Source organism: Syngnathus acus, chromosome 22, assembly GCF_901709675.1.
Source record: "Syngnathus acus chromosome 22, fSynAcu1.2, whole genome shotgun sequence".
NCBI lineage: Eukaryota > Metazoa > Chordata > Actinopteri > Syngnathiformes > Syngnathidae > Syngnathus > Syngnathus acus.
The window spans coordinates 788,846-811,541 of record NC_051106.1 but is presented as its reverse complement, the minus strand read 5'-3'; the positions used below and the strand labels follow the sequence as shown (position 1 = coordinate 811,541).

The following is a 22,696-nucleotide window of genomic DNA, read 5'->3' as shown; positions in this document are numbered from 1 at the left end:
CCCTGCATAATAGAATTAAAGATTTATCTTAAAAGCAAGTCTGCTCACAAAGGGTTTATACAAACGGCATTTTTCCAATTTGTGGTTGTAGTTATTTTTTTTCAGTATGACTATGATGTATATTTTTAAAAAATGTTACAAAATTATTACAAATTAATACAAGTCTGTTGAATGAATGAATTTGGTCATTTGTATTAACGTCGGTCCGTTTTTTTAAAGAAAAAAAACCAAAGGGAAGGAAATGCAATAAAGTTACCTTAATTCTTTTCATCAACTGTTATGTTTCCACCTCAAACGAGTTACATAATACGCCATAAACTTATTATTAGTAGTATGTGTTTTATTTTATTTTCATGTTTTGGGGTATTTCCAAGGTGACTCACCAATACCGAGGACCGATAGTTTTCATTATCATTTATTATTCATCCAAAGAAGTCCATGCTTACTGCACAATTTGTTAAATGTCTTCATACCGCCCGCGCAAATATTAAACCAGGCCATGACAATTGAAAGAACTTGACGGTCGTCATCGTGTTTAATATTTCCCAGTGGACAAGCGGTACTTGAACGTCGCACGGCCCGTGGGCACCGCTCCACTCCATTTCTTGCCACTGTTTGTGTGTGTTGTGTGCGCATGTGTTAGCGTGCGTGAATTTGTGTGTTGTTTTCCGGGCTGCCGTCCGCTCGGTCCACTCTGACCTCCTTGAAGCACCTCGCTGGAAACGGACGCAACCCACGGGTGTCGGTGATACTTTTCTCCTTCCCCGCGGTAAGGAGCGACTATCCCCCTCCCAACGCGCACCCACACACGCACGCACACCCACCCACGCACACGCACGCGCGCACACGTCAAGAAAAGCCAGGGTGAGTGTTCTGGCCGGCTAGTGTCTGCTATCCGGCGGCTGCGTCGCGGCCTGCCGGCTCTCTTGGAACTCGAGACCCGAGGCATGAGGCCGCCCGTGTTTTTGTCCGCGGTCACGCCGACTAACCCCGAACCTGACTCGTCACGGTCGCACTCGTTGTCGGTGGCTGCAGGTTTGGTAAAACACGTGCGTGGATTTAACACGCCAATATGACAACTTTATGTGAACATGTCAACAATTGTTAAGTCTGCTTAGTCTCCGGATAAGCTAGCGCGAAGCTTGCCACGAGCTAACCGGCTAACTCAAGGCAATCCGACCCTCTAATGTGCGTGGGAAAACTTATGATACATGTGCACTTGTCCTCGTCGGTTGTTTTGGGGTTTTTCCGAGTACTCGCGGTTTAATCAAGTGGCTTGACAAGAGCGATTATGACTGAATGTTGTTCGTTGACGCTAGCGGCCCAGCAGTCTGAGATGGTAACATGCTAAAGCTACATGCACGCTTGCTGGAGCGCGTTTGTGACCACTAGTCAAGTGTGATGGAAGAGGCGAGGCGGCCACACGATAAAATGAAAATGTGCCAGCACAACAGGACAGCTAGCTCGGTTTGTGCGCCCCCGGAATTTGCGTGCTTTCTGTGCAACACAATCTCATCGTCTCATCATGTTGATTCGAGCAGGTCGCTTGCGCAAGTTGTCCCGGTGCTTTCTAGACCTAGTTATGAGCTGAGAATCTCGACTGGGTTGAGCGTAGTACGCAGGTCAGCCCAAGAGCATCCCGGTGCTACAAGTATGGTTTTGGCGTCGTCTTTTTAAAAAAACTGCAGCACGTTCTGAGATCTTAGCTGGAACCGTTTTCACCGATCTAAGTTAAATAACTTTTCCCAATTTTGTACTTCCTGCATTTTAAAAAACCTGGTGTCATCGCAGATGTCTTTAAACTAGGGTGACCAGATTTGAGTTTATGAAAAAGAGGACACTTTTTTTTTAGGGGGGGGGGGGGGGGGCATTATTTTTGGGTATTTTTTTGGGGGTCATTTGTGTCGTTATGACACAAATGACATGGTGTCAGTATAGCAATTGCATTTATTGGCCTGAATAACACAAAACAAGATATATACAATAACAAAAACATATTTACACACAAAACAACATATATACAATAACAAAAACATGTTTACACGAACAAAAGCATGTGTACACTGATATTTTTTAGTTTTATAGTGGTACACTAAGTAAAAAAAAAGACAAAAACAATACGGCCATCGGTGCACCATTTGAAGAAAAGAAAAAAAGTCCTCTTGAGGGGTGCGTTGGCACCTTTATTTGCCTGCCTTGCATGTCAAGCACTCGGCTTCATAAGCATCACGACCCTGGTGAAAGCACCGGAAATCTTTTATTCAACTCCTCCGTAAATGTGCGTTTTTGTTTCGCCACTGCTTGTAAACACTCGGTGTAGACTGGCCAGCCCATCCTACTTCGTAGCAAAATGACTAGATTTGAGGAGAAGGGCGTGACTTATTTGCGAACGATACTGAAAAACCTGGAATTGAGTGAAATGGAACGGAGTGGCAGTTCTATTGACAATGTACTGTACATGTATTATGTTTGAGGCAGTCCGATAAAATCCCGGACGATTTTGAAATTCCCCCCGGAGATTTTTTTAGGTCTCAAAAGTAGAACATGTCCGGGAAAAAGAGGACGTCTGGTCACCCTACGCTAAACTTAGAAAGTGATAACCGGTTTGTGGTTGTAACACCGGAGAGCTGTGTCAAGGTCACTCTTTGAAGGGAACTGGGACTCTGGGACTCAACTCCCAAATGTCGCCTCGTGGTTTTGGACAAGTCTCTGTTTCGATCAAGGACAACGCATGATAAATTGACCTCTGAACTGATCTTTCTGTCTGAGGTGTGTTAAGAGTGGACTTGTCCTGATAGTCTTGTCCAAAATGAATCTGGGCCGGTGATCTTAAATAGCAAAGTACGCAAGCAAAATTTCATCGAGTCGCTTGACTCGATTTTAAAAGTGTCCCGACCGGAGACCATGGAAGCTGCTGCGAAGCTGTAAAGCAACATGTACCGCACATGTTGGAATATGAGCGAACTGTTAAAGCCCACACATCACGGTAATAAATTCTACTGTTTTACTCATTCAGTTGTGGTCTATATAAAGTGGAACAGCGATGCTTTTGTATGAATTCCTTGTTTTGATCGCAACACAGGTCCCTCTTTTCTACTTGTTCTGAGGTGCAGCTCAGAGCAAGCCATTTTGGTGCAGTCTCTTTAAATGCAAATGAGATACTTCACACCCCACATGCCGCAAGATGTGCCTCTCCCTTTCCAGTCGACATATTTGTAGTTTTTTTTAGCCGAGGTAGCGATGACTTGCGCTGCAAACGTTTTGATTGATTAAAAGATGTCAATGGAAGAAGACTTGTCCATACATACATACATACATAACACGTAATAAATCCCCTCACAATATTTATGAACACGTCTTGTAAACAAGCACTGCAGTCAAGCTACAAAGTAAGCTAACGAATGCATTTAACATTATTGTGTTCCCCAAGAATAAAACAGCACCTTCGATGCAATGGGGCTTGTCACAATTAACCCAGAGTTACTATTTTTAGAACAGCGAACTGCGCATGCACTGTGGTCGGACAAACACAAGAGCCGCACAGGTAGTGAACAGCTGGAGTGCAAAGGACCAACTCGCTATTTTTCTATCAGAAATAACATTAACGGACCTATCATGGTTACAACCAAACACTGCTGCTTTGGTGTCTGCCGGAGCGACTCGGGATATATGAGGGGAGTTTTCTTCATATCTTTTCCAAAGCCGTGGATAAGCCGAGAGAAATGCTTTCGCTGGGTAGAAGCTTGTAAACGGCAGAGGTTTACAGTAAATAATGTCACCAAACACACATATATGTATATGCTAATGCTATGAAAACCAGTGCGTAGACACTCAATATTATTAAAGTGAAATACAGTTTATTAGTTTATTATATTTGTGTCATCTCAAGCTTACCGCTTTACTGTGTCCGTCGTTTCCATAGATCAGGGGTCACCAACACGGGGCCCGCGGGCACCAGGTCGCCCGTGAGGACCGCATGAGTCGCCCGCAGGACTGTTATAAAATTAGCTCAAATAGCGGCACTTGTCAGTGAGCTGCATCTATTTATTTTACAGTCAAACCTTGGTTTTCGAACGTCCCGGTTCTCGAAATAATCGGAATTCGAGCAAAAAATTAGAGACTTTTTTCTTCGGTTGTCGAACAAAATTTGGAGGTCGAACCTCGGGTGATGAGCCGGGAGGACCCGAGAAAACCCGACCGCGCGGGCCGGATGCCGACTGACTCCGTTGTTATTGTATTTTCGTTACTTTGAGGATTGTATTAACCCCTAATCATGCCTCCAAAGAAAGCAAATGGGAGCAATAAAGCCATACTAAAACACTACGACGCTCTTAAAGCAATGCGACAGTGAGCGCCCGGCGCGCTGCGGTTGCGCGATCGGACCAAATTAAGCTCCCTGCGCACTGAGGTCCACTTAAATTTTGGAAAGTACATCAGGACTTTAAAAATATTTTCTAAATTTTAGCGATGGCTCTGTCACAATAAGGCGACCAGCGCGGTGCAGTTGCGCGGTCGGCGACGCGCTACGGTTGCGCGTTCGGCGGTGCGCTGCAATTGCTCGATCGGACAAATATGCGCAAATGAAAAAATGCTTTTAAAAAAAAAAGGCTTGGAACGGATTAATTTTTATTCCATTATTTGTAATAGGAAAACATGGTTCGGAATTCGAACGATTCACTTCTCGAACAGCCTTCTGGAACGTATTGTGGTCGAAAACCAAAGCTCCACTGTATTTGTAATGGGAACAGTAGATTCGGAATTCGACCGATTCACTTCTCGAACCGCCTTCTGGAACGGATTGTGGTCAAAAACCAAGGTTTGACTGTATTTTTGCTATTCTTGTTAAAATCACACTTACATGTGAACTGGAAATGACAATGATAACACAAAGTGAAAACCAAATTGAGCAAATTGGCTATTTCAGAAGTGTGTGTCAAACTGGTAGCCCTTTGCCTTAATCAGTACCCAGGAAGTAGCTCTCGGTTTAAGAAAGGTTGGTGAACCCTGCCATAGATTGAAGGAACTGAACCATCAATGAAATGAAGTCTTTCGGCAAATCCTTCTCTATACTGACAAAATATTTCTGAAACACTCCTTAACAAGCAGGACTTTGCCCACAGACGTGGGAACTGCTTGAAAAATGAAATTTGATCAGGCACTTCTTTGAGGTTCTGATGTTGTGCAATGATTTGTTTTGATTGATGCATCCAACAACGGAATATTTTGATCTCTCCACTTTGGCATCCTTGAGTTGTTTGGACTACAAAAGCCTCACAGAGTTATAAACAAGGCAGATTCGTTTTAAACATGGGGGATTCGCGAATCACTGCTTGAAAAATGAAATTTGACCAGGCACTTCTTTGAGATTCTGATGTTTAGGGATATTGCAATGATTTGTGTGGATTGATACATCCAACAACAGAACATTTTGATCTCTCCACTTCGGCTTCCTTAGGTTGTTTGGACTACAAAAGTCTCTGAGAGTAATAAAGATGGCGGATTCGCGAACCCGCCATGTTTATGACTCGGATTTACGTTTGCCAAACACTCATTACCTTGTTTGGTTTGTCTAGCCCCAACGGATGTGATGTAATAGATAAAAATACACAATAGAAAACGGAGAAAACTGAACAGAGTAAGAAAATAGCCCCTCAAACAGATCATAAAAGTATCTCTGCTGCACCTGGAGGGATATACAGTGATCCCTCGCTACTTCACGTTTCATTTATCGCGGCTTCACTACATCGCGGATTTTTTTTTTCCAAATTAAAAAAACATTTAAAAGTCAAAATAAAACTTATAAATTGAGTAAACATGTGTTTAACCTTTAGGATAGGGGTGTCCAAACTTTTTGCAAGGAGGGCCATATTTAGTAACGTGAAGGGGCCCGGGGGCCAATATTTGTTGTCGCTTCTCTCCCGGGGGGGGGGCAAGTGGGACGTCCAACGCTGCGCGTTCCCTTCTCTTCCGGGGGAGGGGGCGGGGGGGGGGGGGTGCTAGTGGGACGTCCAACGCTGCGCGTTCCCTTCTCTTCCGGGGCGGGGGGTTGGGGGTGCTAGTGGGACGTCCAACGCTGCGCGTTCCCTTATCTTTCGGGGGGGGTTGCTAATCGGACGTCAAGCGCAGCGCGTTCGCTTCTCTCCCGGGGGGGGGGGGCTAGTGTGACGTCAAATCAAACGCTGCGCGTTCGCTTCTCTTCCGGTGGGGGGGGGGCTAATCGGACGTCAAGCGCTTTGTGTGGCGGGCTCCATCTACTGTGGGAACTGAGAAGTGCTCAAGCTGTTGTGCGGGCCACATTCAATTATGTTTTCAGAATTTGCTGCAGGCCAATAAAAACTGGACCGCGGGCCGCAGTTGGGCCGTAGTTTGGACACCCCTACTTTAGGACAATGTAGTATTGCTCCAAATGTTCGTTTACATTCCTTTAGAAGTCCGTTTTCGCGTGTTAGCATGATCGCGAATTACCATCTTTCCGCTAACTCGTTATACTTCTTGTTGGTGACCGTACTTCGCGGATTTCACTTATCGCAGGTGGTTTTTGAAACCAATCATCCGCGATAAACGAGGGATTACTGTGTTACACTTATCTACACTCCTGGAGACCCCAAATACACATAAAAATGAATTTAAAAGCAAAAAAAAAGTGGATTTTCCATTATTTGTAATATTTAAATCACGAGAGAGAGAGGGAGAGATAATCTTTCTATAACAATAACCAATTCTTCGTGAAAATGCACGCTTTGTCATGGTTTCTGGGGTGCTGGTGTTTTTAGAGGCATATTTTCAGTTCAAAGTTGAATAGTAAATTGAGGGGGGAAAACCAAAAGAAGAGAAGAGCCCCTACCAGCAGCGTGCGGCGCTCATGAGAAGCAAATCTGATTTGTTGCTGCAGCTCTTCCGGACTTAAACTAAAGCCGCCATCCAAATCTCCCAGCATGCCCTTCCGTGACTCCCCCACAATGCATTGCATCGGAAATTAACATGCCCCACTGGCCATTTGCTTCCCAGAGTAAAAGGCAGTGACAACTTTTGGAGACCAACATCTTTGATGGAACATTTGCTTGTGTCTGCCAGGCCGTGCGCTTGATGTCCCAAAATTCCCTGCGAGAGCCGCTTCCCGCTTCCTGCTGGCTTGGATGAATCCCAAACAGCCCGAGCAGCGCGAGCACTGATTGGCCTCGAGCCATCCAGGTGGGTGGGTAGGTAGCTCACCTTTTCTTTCTTCCTTGTTTGTTTTATGTTGCGTGGTCAAGAGTCCCAGCGTGTGTGCTACGTTATGCTTGCCCTATTTTGTTGTTACTAAAAGTGGCTAGTTTGTTGAGTTTTGCGCAAAGCCGTATGTTTTGACATTTCAGCGGTGAGGTGCAATGGCAGACGTGGACCCCGACACCCTGCTGGAGTGGCTCCAGATGGGTCAGGGCGATGAGCGCGACATGCAGCTTATTGCGCTGGAGCAGCTCTGCATGCTGCTGCTCATGTCTGACAACGTGGACCGATGCTTCGAAACGTGAGTGGGGGGGCCGGGGAGAGGTTAGGGTTCTCATTGCTCAAGGACGCATGCCGGCCTTTGTCCAGGTGCCCCCCGCGGACCTTCCTACCGGCACTGTGCAAGATCTTCCTGGACGAGAGTGCTCCCGACAACGTTCTGGAGGTGACGGCCCGGGCCATCACATACTACCTGGACGTGTCTGCCGAGTGCACGCGCAGGATCGTTGGTGTGGACGGCGCCATTAAAGCCTTGTGCAACCGCCTGGTGGTGGTGGAGCTCAACAACAGGACCAGCAGGGACCTGGCCGAGCAGTGCGTCAAGGTGAGGCGGGGCGCCAAAGGCTAACATACGGGCCTTCGCGCCATTTACTTGTTTGGAAGAGAATAAAATCAAGTCTTTGTTTAGGTTTGACTAAGGCCCCACATACTTGCAGATTCATCTATTCACTGATTTACCAAGCCACTGATTTACCAACCCCCCACTAACACCCCCCCCCCCTCCAGTAGCCGGCCTCCACCATATAATGGAGTGAGCTAGATTAAAGTTAACTGCTGCCAAGATGAAAAACCATCAAGTGTTTTGAAAAATGACTTGTAGTATGGCGATGCCTTGAGGCCTTGTACTTCAAATAGTGGAAGTTCCATGCATCCCTTTCAGCCTTCTCCAGAACAAAAATCACGGCAACTTCTTGAAAAACATCCTGTGAGGAGTCGTGATACGACAACTTGAAAGTGAGCCAGCCGTTTTCTTAATTTTCAGCTGGGGCTCGAAAGGCAAGCATGGAGAGTCTCTGAAATGCAAGGCTGGAGTCGGCGATTGGGAGTGTTTAGTAGTGCGAGTTGCACTTTGTGTTGTACTGTTGCTAAAAGATTGACTGAGTGCTGTGTTGCATGTGGAACCTCCAAAGCTGATCCAGTCAATGGAGTGGACTTGTTGTTGTAGGTCCTGGAGTTGATCTGCACCAGGGAGTCTGGTGCCGTGTTTGAGGCGGGCGGCCTGAACTGCGTGCTGAGCTTCATTCGCGACAGCGGCCACCTGGTGCACAAAGACACGCTGCACTCGGCCATGGCGGTGGTGTCGCGCCTCTGCGGCAAGATGGAGCCCCAGGACGCTTCCCTGGAGACCTGCGTGGAGTCTCTGTCCAGCCTCCTCAAGCACGAAGACCACCAGGTCCGCCCCGCCTGCTCGACACAATTCCAAGCGACTGCAGTTGCTCGGGCAGATTGTATTTGTTTTCCGGGAAGGCCGGCTTGATTGAAGTGTCTGCTTGCGCTCAGGTGTCGGACGGCGCCCTGCGCTGCTTTGCCTCACTGGCTGACCGCTTCACGCGTCGTGGCGTGGATCCGGCCCCACTGGCCAAGCACGGTCTGACGGAGGAGCTCCTGTCGCGCATGGCAGCGGCGGGTGGTGGCGCCGCGCCGGGCCCCTCCTCCGCCTGCAAGCCTGGCCGCCCATCGGCCGGCGCCGCCCCCTCCACCCCCGACTCCAAGCTCAGCAACCAGGTGTCCACCATCGTCAGCCTGCTGTCTACGCTGTGCAGAGGCTCGCCGCTCGTCACGCACGTACGTCCTCGTGCCGCTCCAGTTTATGGGATTACCTCTGCCGACTGCTGGCCGGCTCTCCTGTCGCTCAGCACATGCCCTCCTCCTCAAACTCGACGAGGCTCAGTTCAGCTCGAGGCTCACCGCAGTGTTTTGATGCCAACAGGACCTGCTACGCTCCGCGCTGCTCAACTCCATGGAGTGCGCGCTGGGCGGGGATGAGCGTTGCGTGCTGGACACCATGCGCCTGGTGGACCTGCTGCTAGTGCTCCTGTTTGAGGGCCGCAAGGCGCTGCCCAAGTCCGCGGCGGGCTCCTCCAGCCGCATCCCCTGCCTGCGGCGCCTGGACAGCTCGGGAGAACGATCCCACCGCCAGCTCATCGACTGTATTCGCAGCAAAGACACGGACGCGCTCATTGACGCCATCGACACGGGAGGTGAGGGCGCCGGCCAAGGACGGCGTGGCTGTACAGACTCGCCAGGGCTTTTCAAGTTAAATCGGCAATGTTCTTGCAAGATGGTGCCCGAGCGCCGTCTCATGGTGGCACACACAGAAGTCGAGGCGCTTTTGTCACAAATCTGAGCATTTGATAGGCTCCATAAAAGGGCGGCATTGGTGCGACTGACATGAGATTTTAAACTGTTGGCAGCCTTCGAGGTGAACTTCATGGACGACGTGGGTCAGACCCTCCTCAACTGGGCATCTGCCTTCGGCACGCAGGAAATGGTAAAGGAGCCACAAAGCTAAGCGCAAACGTGCCCGCTATTGATCCCGCTTCTTTTGCTCGCCAACAGGTGGAGTTCCTGTGTGAGCGTGGTGCCGATGTCAACCGAGGACAGAGGTCGTCTTCGCTGCACTACGCTGCCTGTTTCGGGCGGCCACAAGTGGCTAAGGTAGCAAGCCGACGCTGTGGAAGGCGCCGCTCAACAGCGCCTGGTCTAAATGGTGCGTGCATGCGTTCGTGCACTTGTACGCAGACTCTGCTCCGTCACGGCGCCAATCCTGACCTGAGGGATGAGGATGGAAAGACCCCCCTGGATAAGGCCAGGGAGCGAGGCCACAGCGAGGTCGTGGCCATACTGCAGTCTCCGGGTCAGTCTCACGCGTGGCGAGAAAAGAGCCACCATAGCATTTTCCCGACCTGACAGGTGCGTGTTTGCGTCTGCGTCAGGTGACTGGATGTGTCCAGTAAACAAGAGCGACGACAAGAAGAAGAAAGACGTCAGCAAGGAGGAGGACGAAGGAGGCGAGCCGAAAGGAGACCCCGAAATGGCGCCAGTCTACCTGAAGAGACTGTTGCCTGTTTTTGCACAAACCTTCCAGCAGACCATGCTGCCTTCCATCAGGTCAAATTGCTCACCTGATTGGCTCACTGAATAGACGTACTTTTTCCAGTGACTTACTCCCTCAAGTGTTTGTGTGTATCAGGAAAGCCAGCCTGGCCCTGATCCGAAAGATGGTCCACTACAGCGGCGAGTTGCTGCTGAAGGAAGTCTGCGACGGCGAGGCGGGCCACAATCTGCCCACTGTTCTGGTGGAGATCAGCGCCACCGTGCTGGACCAGGAGGTAACGCCGTCTTGCCATTTGCATGGAGCGGGCCCCAATGAAACGAACGCCTTTCTCCCCCGACCCAGGATGACGACGATGGACACCTGCTGGCGCTGCAGATCATCCGAGACCTGGTGGACAAAGGGGGAGATGTTTTTCTGGACCAGCTGGCCCGGCTGGGCGTCATCAACAAGGTGTCCACTCTGGCCGGACCCACGTCGGACGACGAGAACGAGGATGAGGTCAAAGCTGAGAAGGTGCGTCGAGGGAGTGAGGAAGGGTGACGGACAGCGGAAGACTTTGACCCATACGTGTGTGCGCACAGGAGGAGGAAGCCCAGGAGGATGCGCGTGAGATCCTTCAAGGAAAGCCTTACCACTGGAGGGACTGGTCCATCATCAGGGGCCGGGACTGCCTATACATCTGGTCGGACGCCGCCGCCCTAGAGCTGTCCAATGGCTCCAATGGCTGGTTCCGCTTCATCCTTGACGGCAAGCTGGCCACCATGTACTCCAGCGGCAGCCCCGAGGGCGGCTCCGACAGCTCTGGTAATGCTAAAACCAGCCGTACAAGAACAAAAGCCGCTTGAGTGATTTGACCTCCTTTTTTTTTTTTTCCCAAAGAGTCTCGCAGCGAGTTCCTGGAGAAGCTTCAGCGTGCCAGGAGTCAAGTGAAGCCCGTCACGTCCAGCCAGCCTGTCCTGTCCGGTCTGGGTCCCGCCAAACTGACGGTGGGCAACTGGTCACTGATGTGCCTGAAGGACGGCGAGATCGCCATTCACAACTCGGACGGCCAGCAGGCCACCATCTTGAAGGAGGACCTGCCTGGCTTTGTCTTCGAGTCCAACCGGGGAACCAAACACTCCTTCACCGCCGAGACCTCGCTAGGTGAGAAGGCTCTTGTCTTCATTTCGGAGGATGAGGCAATAATGTGCATCAAGCTGAGGGAGCTCCAACACCGGCTGCTCTGCCGTTTTGTGCAGGTTCAGAGTTTGTGACGGGTTGGACGGGCAAACGGGGTCGCAAGCTCAAGTCCAAGCTGGAAAAGACCAAGCAGAAAGTGAAGAGCATGGCCAGGGAGCTGTATGACGACCACTTCAAGGCGGTGGAGAGCATGCCCAGGGGCGTTGTGGTCACCCTCCGAAACATCTCCACGCAGCTGGAGTCCTCCTGGGAGCTGCACACCAACAGACAGGTGCTCAGCGTCACGCCTTGTCGGCGCCCCGCTGCCGCTGACAATAACCTTTGTCATTGTGCATGCCTGCGTTCCATGTCAGTGCGTTGAAGGCGAGAACACGTGGAGGGACCTGATGAAGACGGCCCTGGAGAACCTGATTGTGGTGCTCAAAGACGAGAACACTATTTCACCCTATGAGATGTGCAGCAGCGGCCTGGTGCAGGCCCTCTTCATCGTGCTCAACGTCAGTCACGCAGGCACAAAGGCACTCTTTGGCGCACTTGCGCGCACGCACACGCGCGCACACACACAGACTGCCGCCATCCGACAATTTGCTATCCCACTCAAACTTGTGTTGAATGAGTGGGTATGTGGATTATAAAAATTACACTGACAATTTTGCTCAGGTGAAGAAGAAGCAGAAATACAAGTGTTTGCTTTTCATCAGGTAATCATGATATGGATAAATATTTGTGCTAAGAAATATGCCACGATTGTGGTCACAAGTCAAAGAGATGTGACGACGCGCTGCCTGAAGGAAAAAGTGTGCTGAGGCATGGCTGTTCCTTTCTTTGGTTACGTTGCCTTTGTTTTGAAGTCGGCGTTGGCTCCAACAGTAACACGTGGGTGTTGCCGCATTCGGCTTGACCGTTGCCTGCCTGAACATAAGCACTTAGGCCGGGCAACCTCAATCAAGGTACTCTCATTATTGGGGGATTCGGAGAACAAAAACATTTTCGTAGACTTAGTCTCACGCAAACACTGTTGCGCAAGCTGAGCCGTGCTGTTGCTCACTGTCATCAGGTTACACAAACACTCACACACAATCGACGGCGCTGCTTTGTTCAGAGTGTTGACGTGGACCCGAAACCCGATCGGAAGCCTTTAATGGAGAGGATCAACGTCTTCAAGGCGGCCTTCAGTGAGAACGAAGACGACGAAAGGTAACGACGTGATAGGCCGGACCTCCCATAACAAAGCAACATTTGTGTGAGCAAAAGTCACTGCATAAAGAATGAGTCTGTGTTTGCGCGCAGCCGGCCAGCCGTCGCCTTAATCCGCAAGCTGATTGCTGTCCTGGAGTCCATCGAGCGGCTGCCGCTGCACCTGTATGACACTCCCGGCTCTGCCTACAACCTGCAGGTGGGTCACGCACTCTCAACGGCTCCACAGTCGGTCGTCACAGTCACGTTGGCCACCCTCCGCGTCGCCTTCTCAGATCCTGACCAGACGCTTGCGCTTCCGCCTGGAGCGAGCGCCGGGCGAGACGGCCCTGATCGATCGGACGGGCCGCATGCTCAAGATGGAACCGCTGGCCACCGTGGAGTCTCTGGAGCAATACTTGCTCAAGATGGTCAGCCCACAGTCGACCCGGTGCTGGCCGCCACCTTGCCGGATTCTCATTTCTGGCTCTCCCTCGGCGTGAGCGCAGGTGGCCAAGCAGTGGTACGACTTTGAGCGCTCCTCCTTCGTCTTCGTCAGGAAGCTGCGGGAAGGCCAGACCTTTGCCTTCAGGCATCAGCACGACTTTGACGAGAACGGCGTCATCTATTGGGTCGGAACCAACGCTAAGTAAGTCGTGGCCGCTTACATTCGCCGTTGGCCGTGACGCCAGCCGTCAACGGATCGGTTGCCCCGCAGGACTGCTTACGAGTGGGTCAACCCCGCCGCCTACGGTCTGGTGGTGGTGACGTCGTCGGAAGGGCGCAACCTGCCTTATGGCCGTCTCGAAGACATCCTCAGTCGGGACGGCTCCGCCCTCAACTGCCACACCAACGACGACAAGAACGCCTGGTTCGCCGTCGACCTCGGCCTCTGGCTCATCCCCTCGGCTTACACCTTGAGACACGCCAGGTACGCAAGCCAAACAAAGACGCCCCGGCCAATCGGAATGGGCTTCAGCTGGCCTTGGCGACGTATTCGGATTCTTCCACAGTTTGCTGTGCTGCAGTTTAGTTATTTTTGTTTGTCCCTGCAAGTTCTACGCATGCCTCCCTGTAAGGTCGATAGGAAAGAAGCCTTTTTGCCGTCACGCTGCTGTCATCTGCTCATTCTTTGTCCCGGTTCAGGGGTTATGGGCGCTCAGCGTTGAGGAGCTGGGTCTTCCAGGTGTCCAAAGACGGTCAGAACTGGAGCACGCTGTACACGCACGTGGACGACTGCAGCCTCAACGAGCCGGGGTAAGCTTTTTTGGCACGTGACGGCGGCCACGCAAGATGCCTCCGTGACCGATTTGCGTGTTCAGGTCGACGGCCACTTGGCCCCTGGACCCGTCCAAAGACGATAAGCAGGGCTGGAGGCACATCCGCATTAAGCAGATGGGCAAGAACGCCAGCGCCCAGACGCACTACTTGTCTTTGTCGGGCCTGGAACTCTACGGCACAGTCACTGCCGTTTGCGAGGACCAACTAGGTGAGCACCTCAGTATGGCCGCAAGTGCGACTCCATCGAGGCTTACAATGGCGACGCGCAACACTTAACTGCTGACCCCCGCAGGCAAAGCCGTAAAGGAGGCCGAGGCCAACCTGCGGCGCCAGCGCCGCCTCTTCCGCTCTCAAGTGATGAAGTACATCGTGCCGGGCGCGCGGGTAGTGCGCGGCATCGACTGGAAGTGGCGTGACCAAGACGGAAACCCGGCCGGCGAGGGCACCGTCACCGGAGAGGCCCACAATGGTAAGAACAGCTGGTGCAGATGAAGCTTTGTCGCGCACCCAAAAGAGAAAAAAATCTATTGGCTGCCGGGGCCACACGGTTGTAACGCAAGCCAATTATGCACCTGCTCCGCTCGTCTTCCCGAGGCTCCTCCCCTTGCTCAGTTTGTTGCCGTGAAGGATGAAGTTTGTGCCGTGAAGGATGATGATCTCAAATGTCTTCTGCCGTTTGTTCATGTGCTCCCCGTCACCGGACCACAATGGCGCTCGAGCCGCCTGTTTGTTTAAGGCTGCAAACATAGACGCGCGCCCGGCTGTGGCAAAGCTTCACCGTGGGTGGCAACGCCTCATTTGAGACAACTCTTGTTGGCGGCGCTTGGGCATGGTATCATTTTGCCCTTGACTTTGTGGCTCGTATGTTGAAGAACGCAGCCCTGCCGTCTTGAGTTAATTTTATATCACGAGCTGAATGTTGAAATGGGTTCTAGTAAATGTCCATTTTAGTCCAGTCTTTAAAAAAAATGTACAACATACGAGGAGCTGGTTTTTGTCAACGGGGATGAAATAAGATTACATTGCTGCATTGAGATACGGGTAAAAATCTCCAAACGTTTGTATCGCACTTCTTTTTTACCAGTCGCAGTTGAGGAATATAGACCCGTTCTCGTATGTCGCCGTTGAATGCACAGTTGGTGCCGCTCGTCAGCCTATATCTGCGTCGTGTGTTAGCATGAAGACATTCAGCTTCGACTGGAAGCGGCACAAAAGGGCTAGTTTTGCAAGTCAAGGGGGCGGCAACGACTGGATGGCTTGTCTGTTGGTAAAGTTGGGCTGCAAGTATCTCAAGGCACCAGTTTACAAATGAACAGGACTTGTTGCGGCTCTCTGATCGAAAATCACTTTGCGTAATTTTTCCAGGTCAGTCGGTCACATTGGATGTTACGAATGCAAACGGGTTTAATCAGACCCCGCATACTCGCAGTAGTCTATGTTGGTGGCCTTAACAGGCCGGCGCTGTGGTCCGGTGCTATTTGTTGGTCGTATGCGCCTCGTTCTCTTTTTCTCTCGTTCCTTCTCTTTCGTTCAGTCTGTAGCTCGCTCCCTCTCTCTCTTTCACTCTGGCCTTCTCTGCCGGGTCTCTGACATCCATGCGTGCGTGTCCTCCTATGTCTCTGTCCATCCAGGCTGGATTGATGTAACCTGGGATGCCGGCGGCTCAAACTCTTACCGTATGGGCGCCGAAGGGAAGTTTGACCTCAAGCTTGCTCCGGGGTACGACCCCGAGTCGGCTGCCTCAGCACCGTCACCCAAACCTGTCTCATCCGCTGTTTCAGGCCCCGCCTTTGGCACGCTGGGACCCTCCCCGACCCCGGCAGCCGGCGGCGGCAACTCCGCGTCCACGCCGTCCTCGTGGAGCAGTCTGGTGAAAAATAACTGTCCAGACAAGGGCGGGGCCTCAGCGCTAAGCGGAGTCGGCTCTTCCAGCCGCAAGGGCAGCAACAGCTCCGTGTGCAGCGTGGCCTCCTCCTCAGACATCAGCCTGAGCTCCTCCCTTGGAGGGCGGCCGGACAAGCGGACCGAGGGGCCTCTCCCGGGCTGCGGGGAGGGCAGCGGCGCCATAGGCGGGGCCGGCTCCGAGGGCCGGCGGCAGGAAGCCGTCGTGGTGCTGCCCTCGGCCGCGGAGGGTGCCGATGGCACCAAAGACCCATCCGACCCGGCGGCAGCCATCTCCATGGTCAGCGTGAGCTCGCCGGACGTAAGCTCCGTCTCAGAGTCCCCAAGCAAGGACGCGCCTCCCCAGAGGCCTTTGTGCTCTGCTGCCAACGCCCGCCTCTCGGTCAGCTCGTTGCTGGCGGCCGGTGCCCCTATGAGCTCCAGCGCCAGCGTGCCCAATCTGTCGTCGCGTGAGGCCAGCCTCATGGAGTCGTTTGTGCGCCGTGCGCCCAACATGTCCCGCACCAACGCCACCAACAACATGAACCTGAGCCGCAGCAGCAGCGACAACAACACCAACACGCTGGGCCGCAATGTCATGAGCGCGGCAAGTAAGTTGCCGGGATCCAAATGACTCGACCTGCGAGGGCTCGCTTGTTGAAATATGAACCATCCTTACCGCCGTGTGCCTTGCCAGCATCTCCCCTCATGGGCGCCCAGAGCTTCCCCAACCTCACCACCACAGGCACCACCTCCACCGTCACCATGTCCACGTCCATCGTCACCAGCAGCAACAATGTCGCCACGGCGACCACTGGTCTGTCGGTGGGACAGATGCTCAGCAACACCTTGACCGCCAGCCTCACCTCCACATCCAGCGAGAGCGACACAGGGCAGGAGGCTGAGTTCTCGCTCTACGGTCAGTTTGCGCATTTTTAGCGAGGGTCGCGTCATCCTTAAGTCGCAGCAGTCCGGCTAATTGCCGGCCGAGTTTCCTCACGTCGTCTATGTCGGGGTAAGCTAGCTGCATTAGCTCGCTCACCGTCGTCATTATTGTAGCCTTCGCTGTTTGAAATTTGGATTCTATTCTAATTGTTGGGCCCCGTTTCCGTAGCCAATACCTTAGGGGATTTGAGTAGAATTCCTAATAATGGTTGGGTTCTGTTTGGCTCTTGCAAAGTGTGAGTGCGGCTTCTCGTGCAGACTTCCTGGACAGCTGCCGCGCAAACACACTACTGGCCGAGCTGGAAGACGAGGAGGACCTGCCAGAGCCCGATGACGATGACGACGAGAACGAGGACGATAATCAGGAGGATCAGGAGTACGAGGAGGTCCTGGTATGCCAACAAAGTGGCCGCCGCGCCCACCCGCTCGCTCGCCAGCACGTACAAAGAGATCCAGCAAATGGGCAGTGAGCGCGCTCTGCCGCCCTTCCGCAGGAGGAGGAGGAATACGAGACCAAAGGTGGTCGCAGAAGGACGTGGGATGACGACTTTGTCCTCAAGAGGCAGTTCTCGGCTTTGGTCCCGGCCTTCGACCCTCGGCCCGGAAGGACCAACGTGCAGCAGACCACCGACCTGGAGATCCCCCCGCCGGGTAAGCAAAGACCCCACCCCCAGGCCGCCTTTGTTTTCACCCAAAGCCAATAATGTCTGCTCCGCTCTCTCTTAACGTTCTCTCATGGTCGTGGCTTTCAGGGACTCCTTGCTCAGAGGTGCAGGAGGAGGTGGAGTGCGCTCCGTCCCCACACCTGGCCCTCACTCTCAAGGTAGCTCTTTGTGGCACGCCTCTGACGCTGATGAGCAGGCTTATCCCCCTAAGATCGCACTTTCTCTCTCGCTCTCTCTCTCTCGCAGGTGGCGGGTCTGGGTGCAACACGGGAGGTGGAACTTCTTCTGTCCGACTACAAGTCCACCATCTTCTTCTACGTGCAGCGGCTGCTGCAGCTCTCGTGCAATGGCGCCGTCAAGACAGACAAGCTGCGGCGCATTTGGGAGCCAACTTACACGTGAGAGCGCACCACGAGCTTCCGGCAGCGGCGTGCGCAGACGCACGGGTCTTGACGCTTTTGTCCTTGCCTCAGGATCATGTACAGAGAGCTGAAGGACGCAGACAAGGACAAGGAAAGCGACAAGACGGTAACTATCGCCGCATGCCGAGACCAATAAAAATGCAAAGCACCCGTGAATATTTGATTTGTATTTGGCGGAGGCGGCATGTCTAAATGGCACGATATTTGGTTCCAACGGAGCACAATACGCAAAGCATAAATATGCGCCGAGTCGCGCCCTCACCGTAACCATGCGCTGGTTGCCTTCAGGACGTGTGCGAGCACAGCGTGGGCCGCAGTGGTGGCCCGAGTCCCGGCGCCTCGCCAAGCGAGCGCGGCGGCGACATCTTGGCCCGTGGCGGGGAGGCGCAGGCCAAGGCGGGCTCAGCGCACAGCGCCTGCAGCGTGGAAGATGTCCTGCAGCTGCTGCGCATCCTCTACATCATCGGGGGAGACGGCACCTCCAATGCCCGCACGCTGCAAGAAGGTTGGCACGCAACTTTATCATTGGCATTTTTGGCTCACCCTTTAGGATTCGGTGCCTGCTATTCTATTGAATGACTGTGGAAGTTGATGCCGGTGAATGCCATTGGTTTACGTATGCAAGTTAGCTGCCCAACCCAAACACGGGAAGGGGGCCAATCATTCCACATTAGCCTCAGCGTGACCTCACCCGAACGACTGCCTGTGCGCAGACGCGGACGAGCTGCAGTTCAACGCCTCGCCAGAGGAGTTCACCAGCAAGAAAATCACCACCAAGATCCTGCAGCAGATCGAGGAGCCTCTGGCGCTGGCCAGCGGCGCGCTGCCTGACTGGTGCGAGCGCCTCACCTCCAAGTGTCCTTTCCTCATCCCCTTCGAGACCCGACAGCTCTTCTTCACCTGCACCGCCTTTGGAGCCTCCAGGTGAGACCCGCGCTCACTGCTCGAGACCCATTCGGCAATTCCAGATCAGAGTTATTGAAATCGGTGGAGAATTGTGGCGGGAGGAGCCAGGAGTGCGTCAATGTCTTGTCTTGCGTGCATGTACTGCAGGGCCATCGTGTGGCTGCAGAACCGCCGTGAGGCCACCATGGAGCGGTCGCGGGCATCCACCGCCGTCCGCCGGGACGACCCCGGTGACTTTCGGGTGGGCCGTCTCAAGCATGAGCGCGTCAAAGTGCCCCGAGGTGACACCATGATGGAGTGGGCCGAGGCCGTCATGCAGATTCACGCCGACAGGAAGTCCGTGTTAGAGGTGAGCGCTCGCTGCTTGCCTGCCTGCCTGCGTTCTGTATTTGACACACGTGTCTCGTCCAGGTGGAGTTTCAGGGAGAGGAGGGCACTGGTCTGGGACCCACTTTGGAGTTTTACGCTTTGGTGGCGGCGGAATTCCAGACCACCTCCTTGGGAATTTGGTTGTGTGACGACGACTTCCCCGACGATGAATCCAGACAGGTCGCCATGGACTTATTTTTTTGTCTCTCTTATTGGGTCTCACACTCTCTAACGAGCTCTCACCATTTTCACACACACGCACGCTCACTCACCGGTGCAGTTTTCCAATGCTGCCACGCTAACGCTAAGCTAACGTCCCTCTGTGTGACAGGTGGACCTGGGCGGTGGCCTTAAGCCGCCGGGCTACTACGTGCAGCGTTCGTGTGGCCTCTTCCCTGCGCCGTTCCCACAGGACAGCGAGGAGCTGGAGCGCATCAGCAAGCTCTTTCGCTTCCTGGGCGTCTTCCTGGCCAAGTGCATCCAGGACAACCGGCTGGTGGACCTGCCCATCTCGCAACCCTTCTTCAAGCTGCTCTGCATGGGCGACATCAAATCCAACATGAGCAAGCTGCTCTACTCGTCGCAGGGCGCCGCCGACCTGGAGCGCTCACCGTCGTCCGACGTGCGCTCCGAGGCGTCCACCGAGGAGAGCCGGGAGACCTTCTCGGTGGGGAGCTTCGACGACGACTCCAAGTCGGAGTTCATCATGGACCCGCCCAAGCCCAAACCCCCCGCCTGGTACCACGGCATCCTCACTTGGGACGACTTCCAGCTGGTCAACCCGCACAGGTGTCCTCGCGCGCGCCTCCACCCGCTGCACTTGCTTATTGTTGCTGTTGTGCTGTAACCAACCAGGTCACGCCCGATGTGGCTCTTTGCGATGACACAGTAAAAAATGTGGCTCTTAGTCTCTGACTGGTTGGCCACCCCTGATATAGACGTTGTTGGATTTAAAAATCTAAAAATTTGGTTTCCATGACGTACATTGGATTAGCAATTGAGGAGGGGGTGTTGCCACATGAGGCCAAAATAAGCGCATTCTCTCGTCGACCAATCACAGGGCCAGCTTTCTGAAGGAGGTCAAGGATCTGGCGGTGAAAAGGCGGCAGATCCTGACCTGTAAAATTCTGTCCGAGGACGAGAAGAACACGCGACTGCAGGATCTGACGCTTCGGAACACCCTGGGCTCCGGACCCCCGCTCGGCATTGAAGACCTCGGGTGACTTGAGACCCCAACTGTCACAAACACACAAATGCGCACGCACACACACACACACACACGTTCATCCGATGCTCAGTAAGCTTAAGCTGTAGCTGCTGCCTTAAAATTTGCATTTCTTCTCGGAGGATAAAAAATACATGGCTGTGAATATTATTTTGTGTTTCCATGTAGTGTTTGGCTCTCTTTTTAATATTTGTTGCTGAACAGGTCACCACTGTGGGATTGACGCTAGTTTTGTTAGCCCGTCAGTGGCGTTTTCCATTGAGCATCGGCGTTAAGCTAGCTGACTTTTGGAAGCCAAAACGGTGGCCTTACTCGCGTCTCTTCATTGACGCTAGTTTTGTTAGCCTGTCAGCGGCGTTTTCCATTGTGCATCAGTGTTAAGCTAGCTGACTTTTGTAAGGCAAAATGGTGGACTCACTCGCGTGTCTCCATTGACGCTATTTTTGTTAGCCTGTCGGTGGCGTTTTCCATTGCGCGTCAGCGTTAAGCTAGCTGACTTTTGTAAGGCAAAACGGTGGCCTTACTACTTACTGCGTGTCTCCTCCCACGCAGGTTGAACTTCCAGTTCTGTCCATCTTCCAAAGTTCACGGCTTCTCGGCCGTGGACCTCAAACCCAACGGAGACGACGAGGTAAGCATGCCTGTTTTACGTGCAAACGCGCTGCATCTGGCTAACGCCTGCGTGGGTGTGTGTAGATGGTGACCGTGGAGAACGCCGAGGACTACGTGGAGTTAATGTTTGACTTCTGCATGCACATGGGCATACAGAAACAGATGGAGGCCTTCAGAGGTACGCACATCCTTGTGTATGTACTAACTTCCACAAGGAATTTAGTTGTCAGAAATGAAGTAGCTAAAGTAAGTTGTGTTTTTTGTTAGCTAATTAGTTGTTTATTTTATACTTACTTGGTTGGACCAACGGTTTAGAGTGGATTGGAAAATTTGGTTTCTCTGAACGCTAATGCTGGCTGTCACCGGTAATTAGCTGCTTTTTAGGAGGGGACGTCAAAGGTGAGCACAATGTGAAGGGATGGGCCACATGCCAATTTGAGGAAACCGCTCGCTTCTCTCGTCGATGCGCTTTTCCCCCTTGTTACATGTGGAAAAGAGAGACACCATACAAACACATCCGGATGCCTTTTTGCTCTGTTCCTGAATGTTCATTGCCCTTAAAAAATGACGCACTAGGGTTGCCAACTCCCTGAAGACTAGATAATGAATTTGTGATTTTGTTTCTTAGTGGGTTTTTTTCGGCTACGTGAGTAGTCGTTTGACTGCTTAATTACAAACACACCATTTAGCTGGTTACTTGGTTAGTTAGCCAGCTAGTTAGTGATTTGCCGGTGCTGTGGTGCCTTGCCATCAGAGGGTTTCAACTGCGTTTTCCCGATGGAGAAGTTGAGCTCGTTCAGCCACAAAGAAGTTCAGATGATCCTGTGTGGCAACCAGTCGCCTTCGTGGACTTCTGATGACATCATCAACTACACTGAGCCAAAGCTGGGCTACACCAGAGACAGGTCCCAACAACTTACCCTTCCTTGGGTGGGTGGGTTGCGAAAATGTTCCCCTTTGTTTTTGCCACACTCAGCGCGGGCTTCCTGCGCTTCGTGCGCGTCCTGTGCGGAATGTCGTCGGACGAGAGGAAAGCCTTCCTGCAGTTCACCACTGGCTGCTCCACGCTGCCTCCTGGAGGCCTGGCCAACCTGCACCCACGCCTCACCATCGTCAGAAAGGTAAGCGCCCAAAGTCTCCGTCCACAAGGCCGCTCCATGAGACTGCGACTTTTTGACCTTTGCCCTCAGGTGGACGCGACGGACTCGAGCTACCCGTCGGTCAACACGTGCGTTCACTACCTGAAGTTGCCCGAGTACTCGTCCGAGGATATCATGAGGGAACGTCTGCTGGCTGCCACCATGGAGAAGGGCTTCCACCTCAACTGATGACCTGGTGGGTTGGTGGTGGGGGGGTCGGTCTCCCCACAGCCATTCTCACCCACCCGCTATGTGTGTGGATGTGTGTCCTGTCTTTCCCTGTTTTGTGACCACATTTTGAGTTGTTTTGGCTTTTGTTTTTAGCCTTTGATTGCTTTGTGCGTGCGTGGTGGTTCTTTCCAGAGACACAAACACTGGTCGTTCGTTCATTCTTTTGTTTCTGTCCGTGTGCGAAGGGTAAACAGAAAAAAAATCCTGTATTTTCTTTGTATATTATAAACATTTATTTAACTCAAGTTGCAGTTTGAGCTAAACAAATATTTTCAAAAATGTGTTTGCTCCATAAAAAAAGGATCATTAAAATGTTTGCAAGGTAAAAAGAAGCTTTTGAA

The 22,696-nt window shown here is 52.5% G+C and overlaps 1 protein-coding gene across 1 annotated transcript; it reads left to right on the top strand.

Annotated features, from left to right (window-relative positions):
* The first annotated feature begins 594 nt into the window (after positions 1-594).
* Positions 595-22,687, top strand: hectd1 (HECT domain containing 1). Its single transcript, XM_037242280.1, has 43 exons — positions 595-769; positions 7,075-7,203; positions 7,356-7,507; positions 7,576-7,810; positions 8,432-8,659; positions 8,767-9,051; positions 9,197-9,467; positions 9,681-9,757; positions 9,826-9,924; positions 10,009-10,123; positions 10,203-10,377; positions 10,460-10,598; positions 10,667-10,837; positions 10,906-11,128; positions 11,204-11,467; positions 11,563-11,774; positions 11,857-12,000; positions 12,606-12,700; positions 12,794-12,899; positions 12,976-13,110; positions 13,189-13,328; positions 13,398-13,610; positions 13,826-13,936; positions 14,002-14,168; positions 14,253-14,429; positions 15,592-16,452; positions 16,539-16,760; positions 17,045-17,178; positions 17,281-17,437; positions 17,539-17,609; positions 17,698-17,849; positions 17,925-17,979; positions 18,162-18,378; positions 18,587-18,797; positions 18,927-19,128; positions 19,191-19,328; positions 19,480-19,937; positions 20,209-20,367; positions 20,926-21,004; positions 21,070-21,163; positions 21,740-21,890; positions 21,962-22,106; positions 22,176-22,687. The coding sequence occupies exons 3-43, from the start codon at positions 7,368-7,370 to the stop codon at positions 22,311-22,313; spliced, it is 7,566 nt and encodes a 2,521-aa protein (XP_037098175.1). The 5' UTR covers positions 595-769; positions 7,075-7,203; positions 7,356-7,367; the 3' UTR covers positions 22,314-22,687.
* The last annotated feature ends 9 nt before the right edge of the window (positions 22,688-22,696 follow it).

Excerpts from the sequence above, each read along its gene's own strand:
- hectd1 (XM_037242280.1), top strand. The coding sequence starts at position 7,368 with ATGGCAGACGTGGACCCCGACACCCTGCTGGAGTGGCTCCAGATGGGT. Across the intron at positions 10,838-10,905 it reads ATGAGGTCAAAGCTGAGAAG|GAGGAGGAAGCCCAGGAGGA; the intron begins GTGCGTCGAGGG and ends GTGTGCGCACAG. Across the intron at positions 13,937-14,001 it reads TGCAGCCTCAACGAGCCGGG|GTCGACGGCCACTTGGCCCC; the intron begins GTAAGCTTTTTT and ends TTGCGTGTTCAG.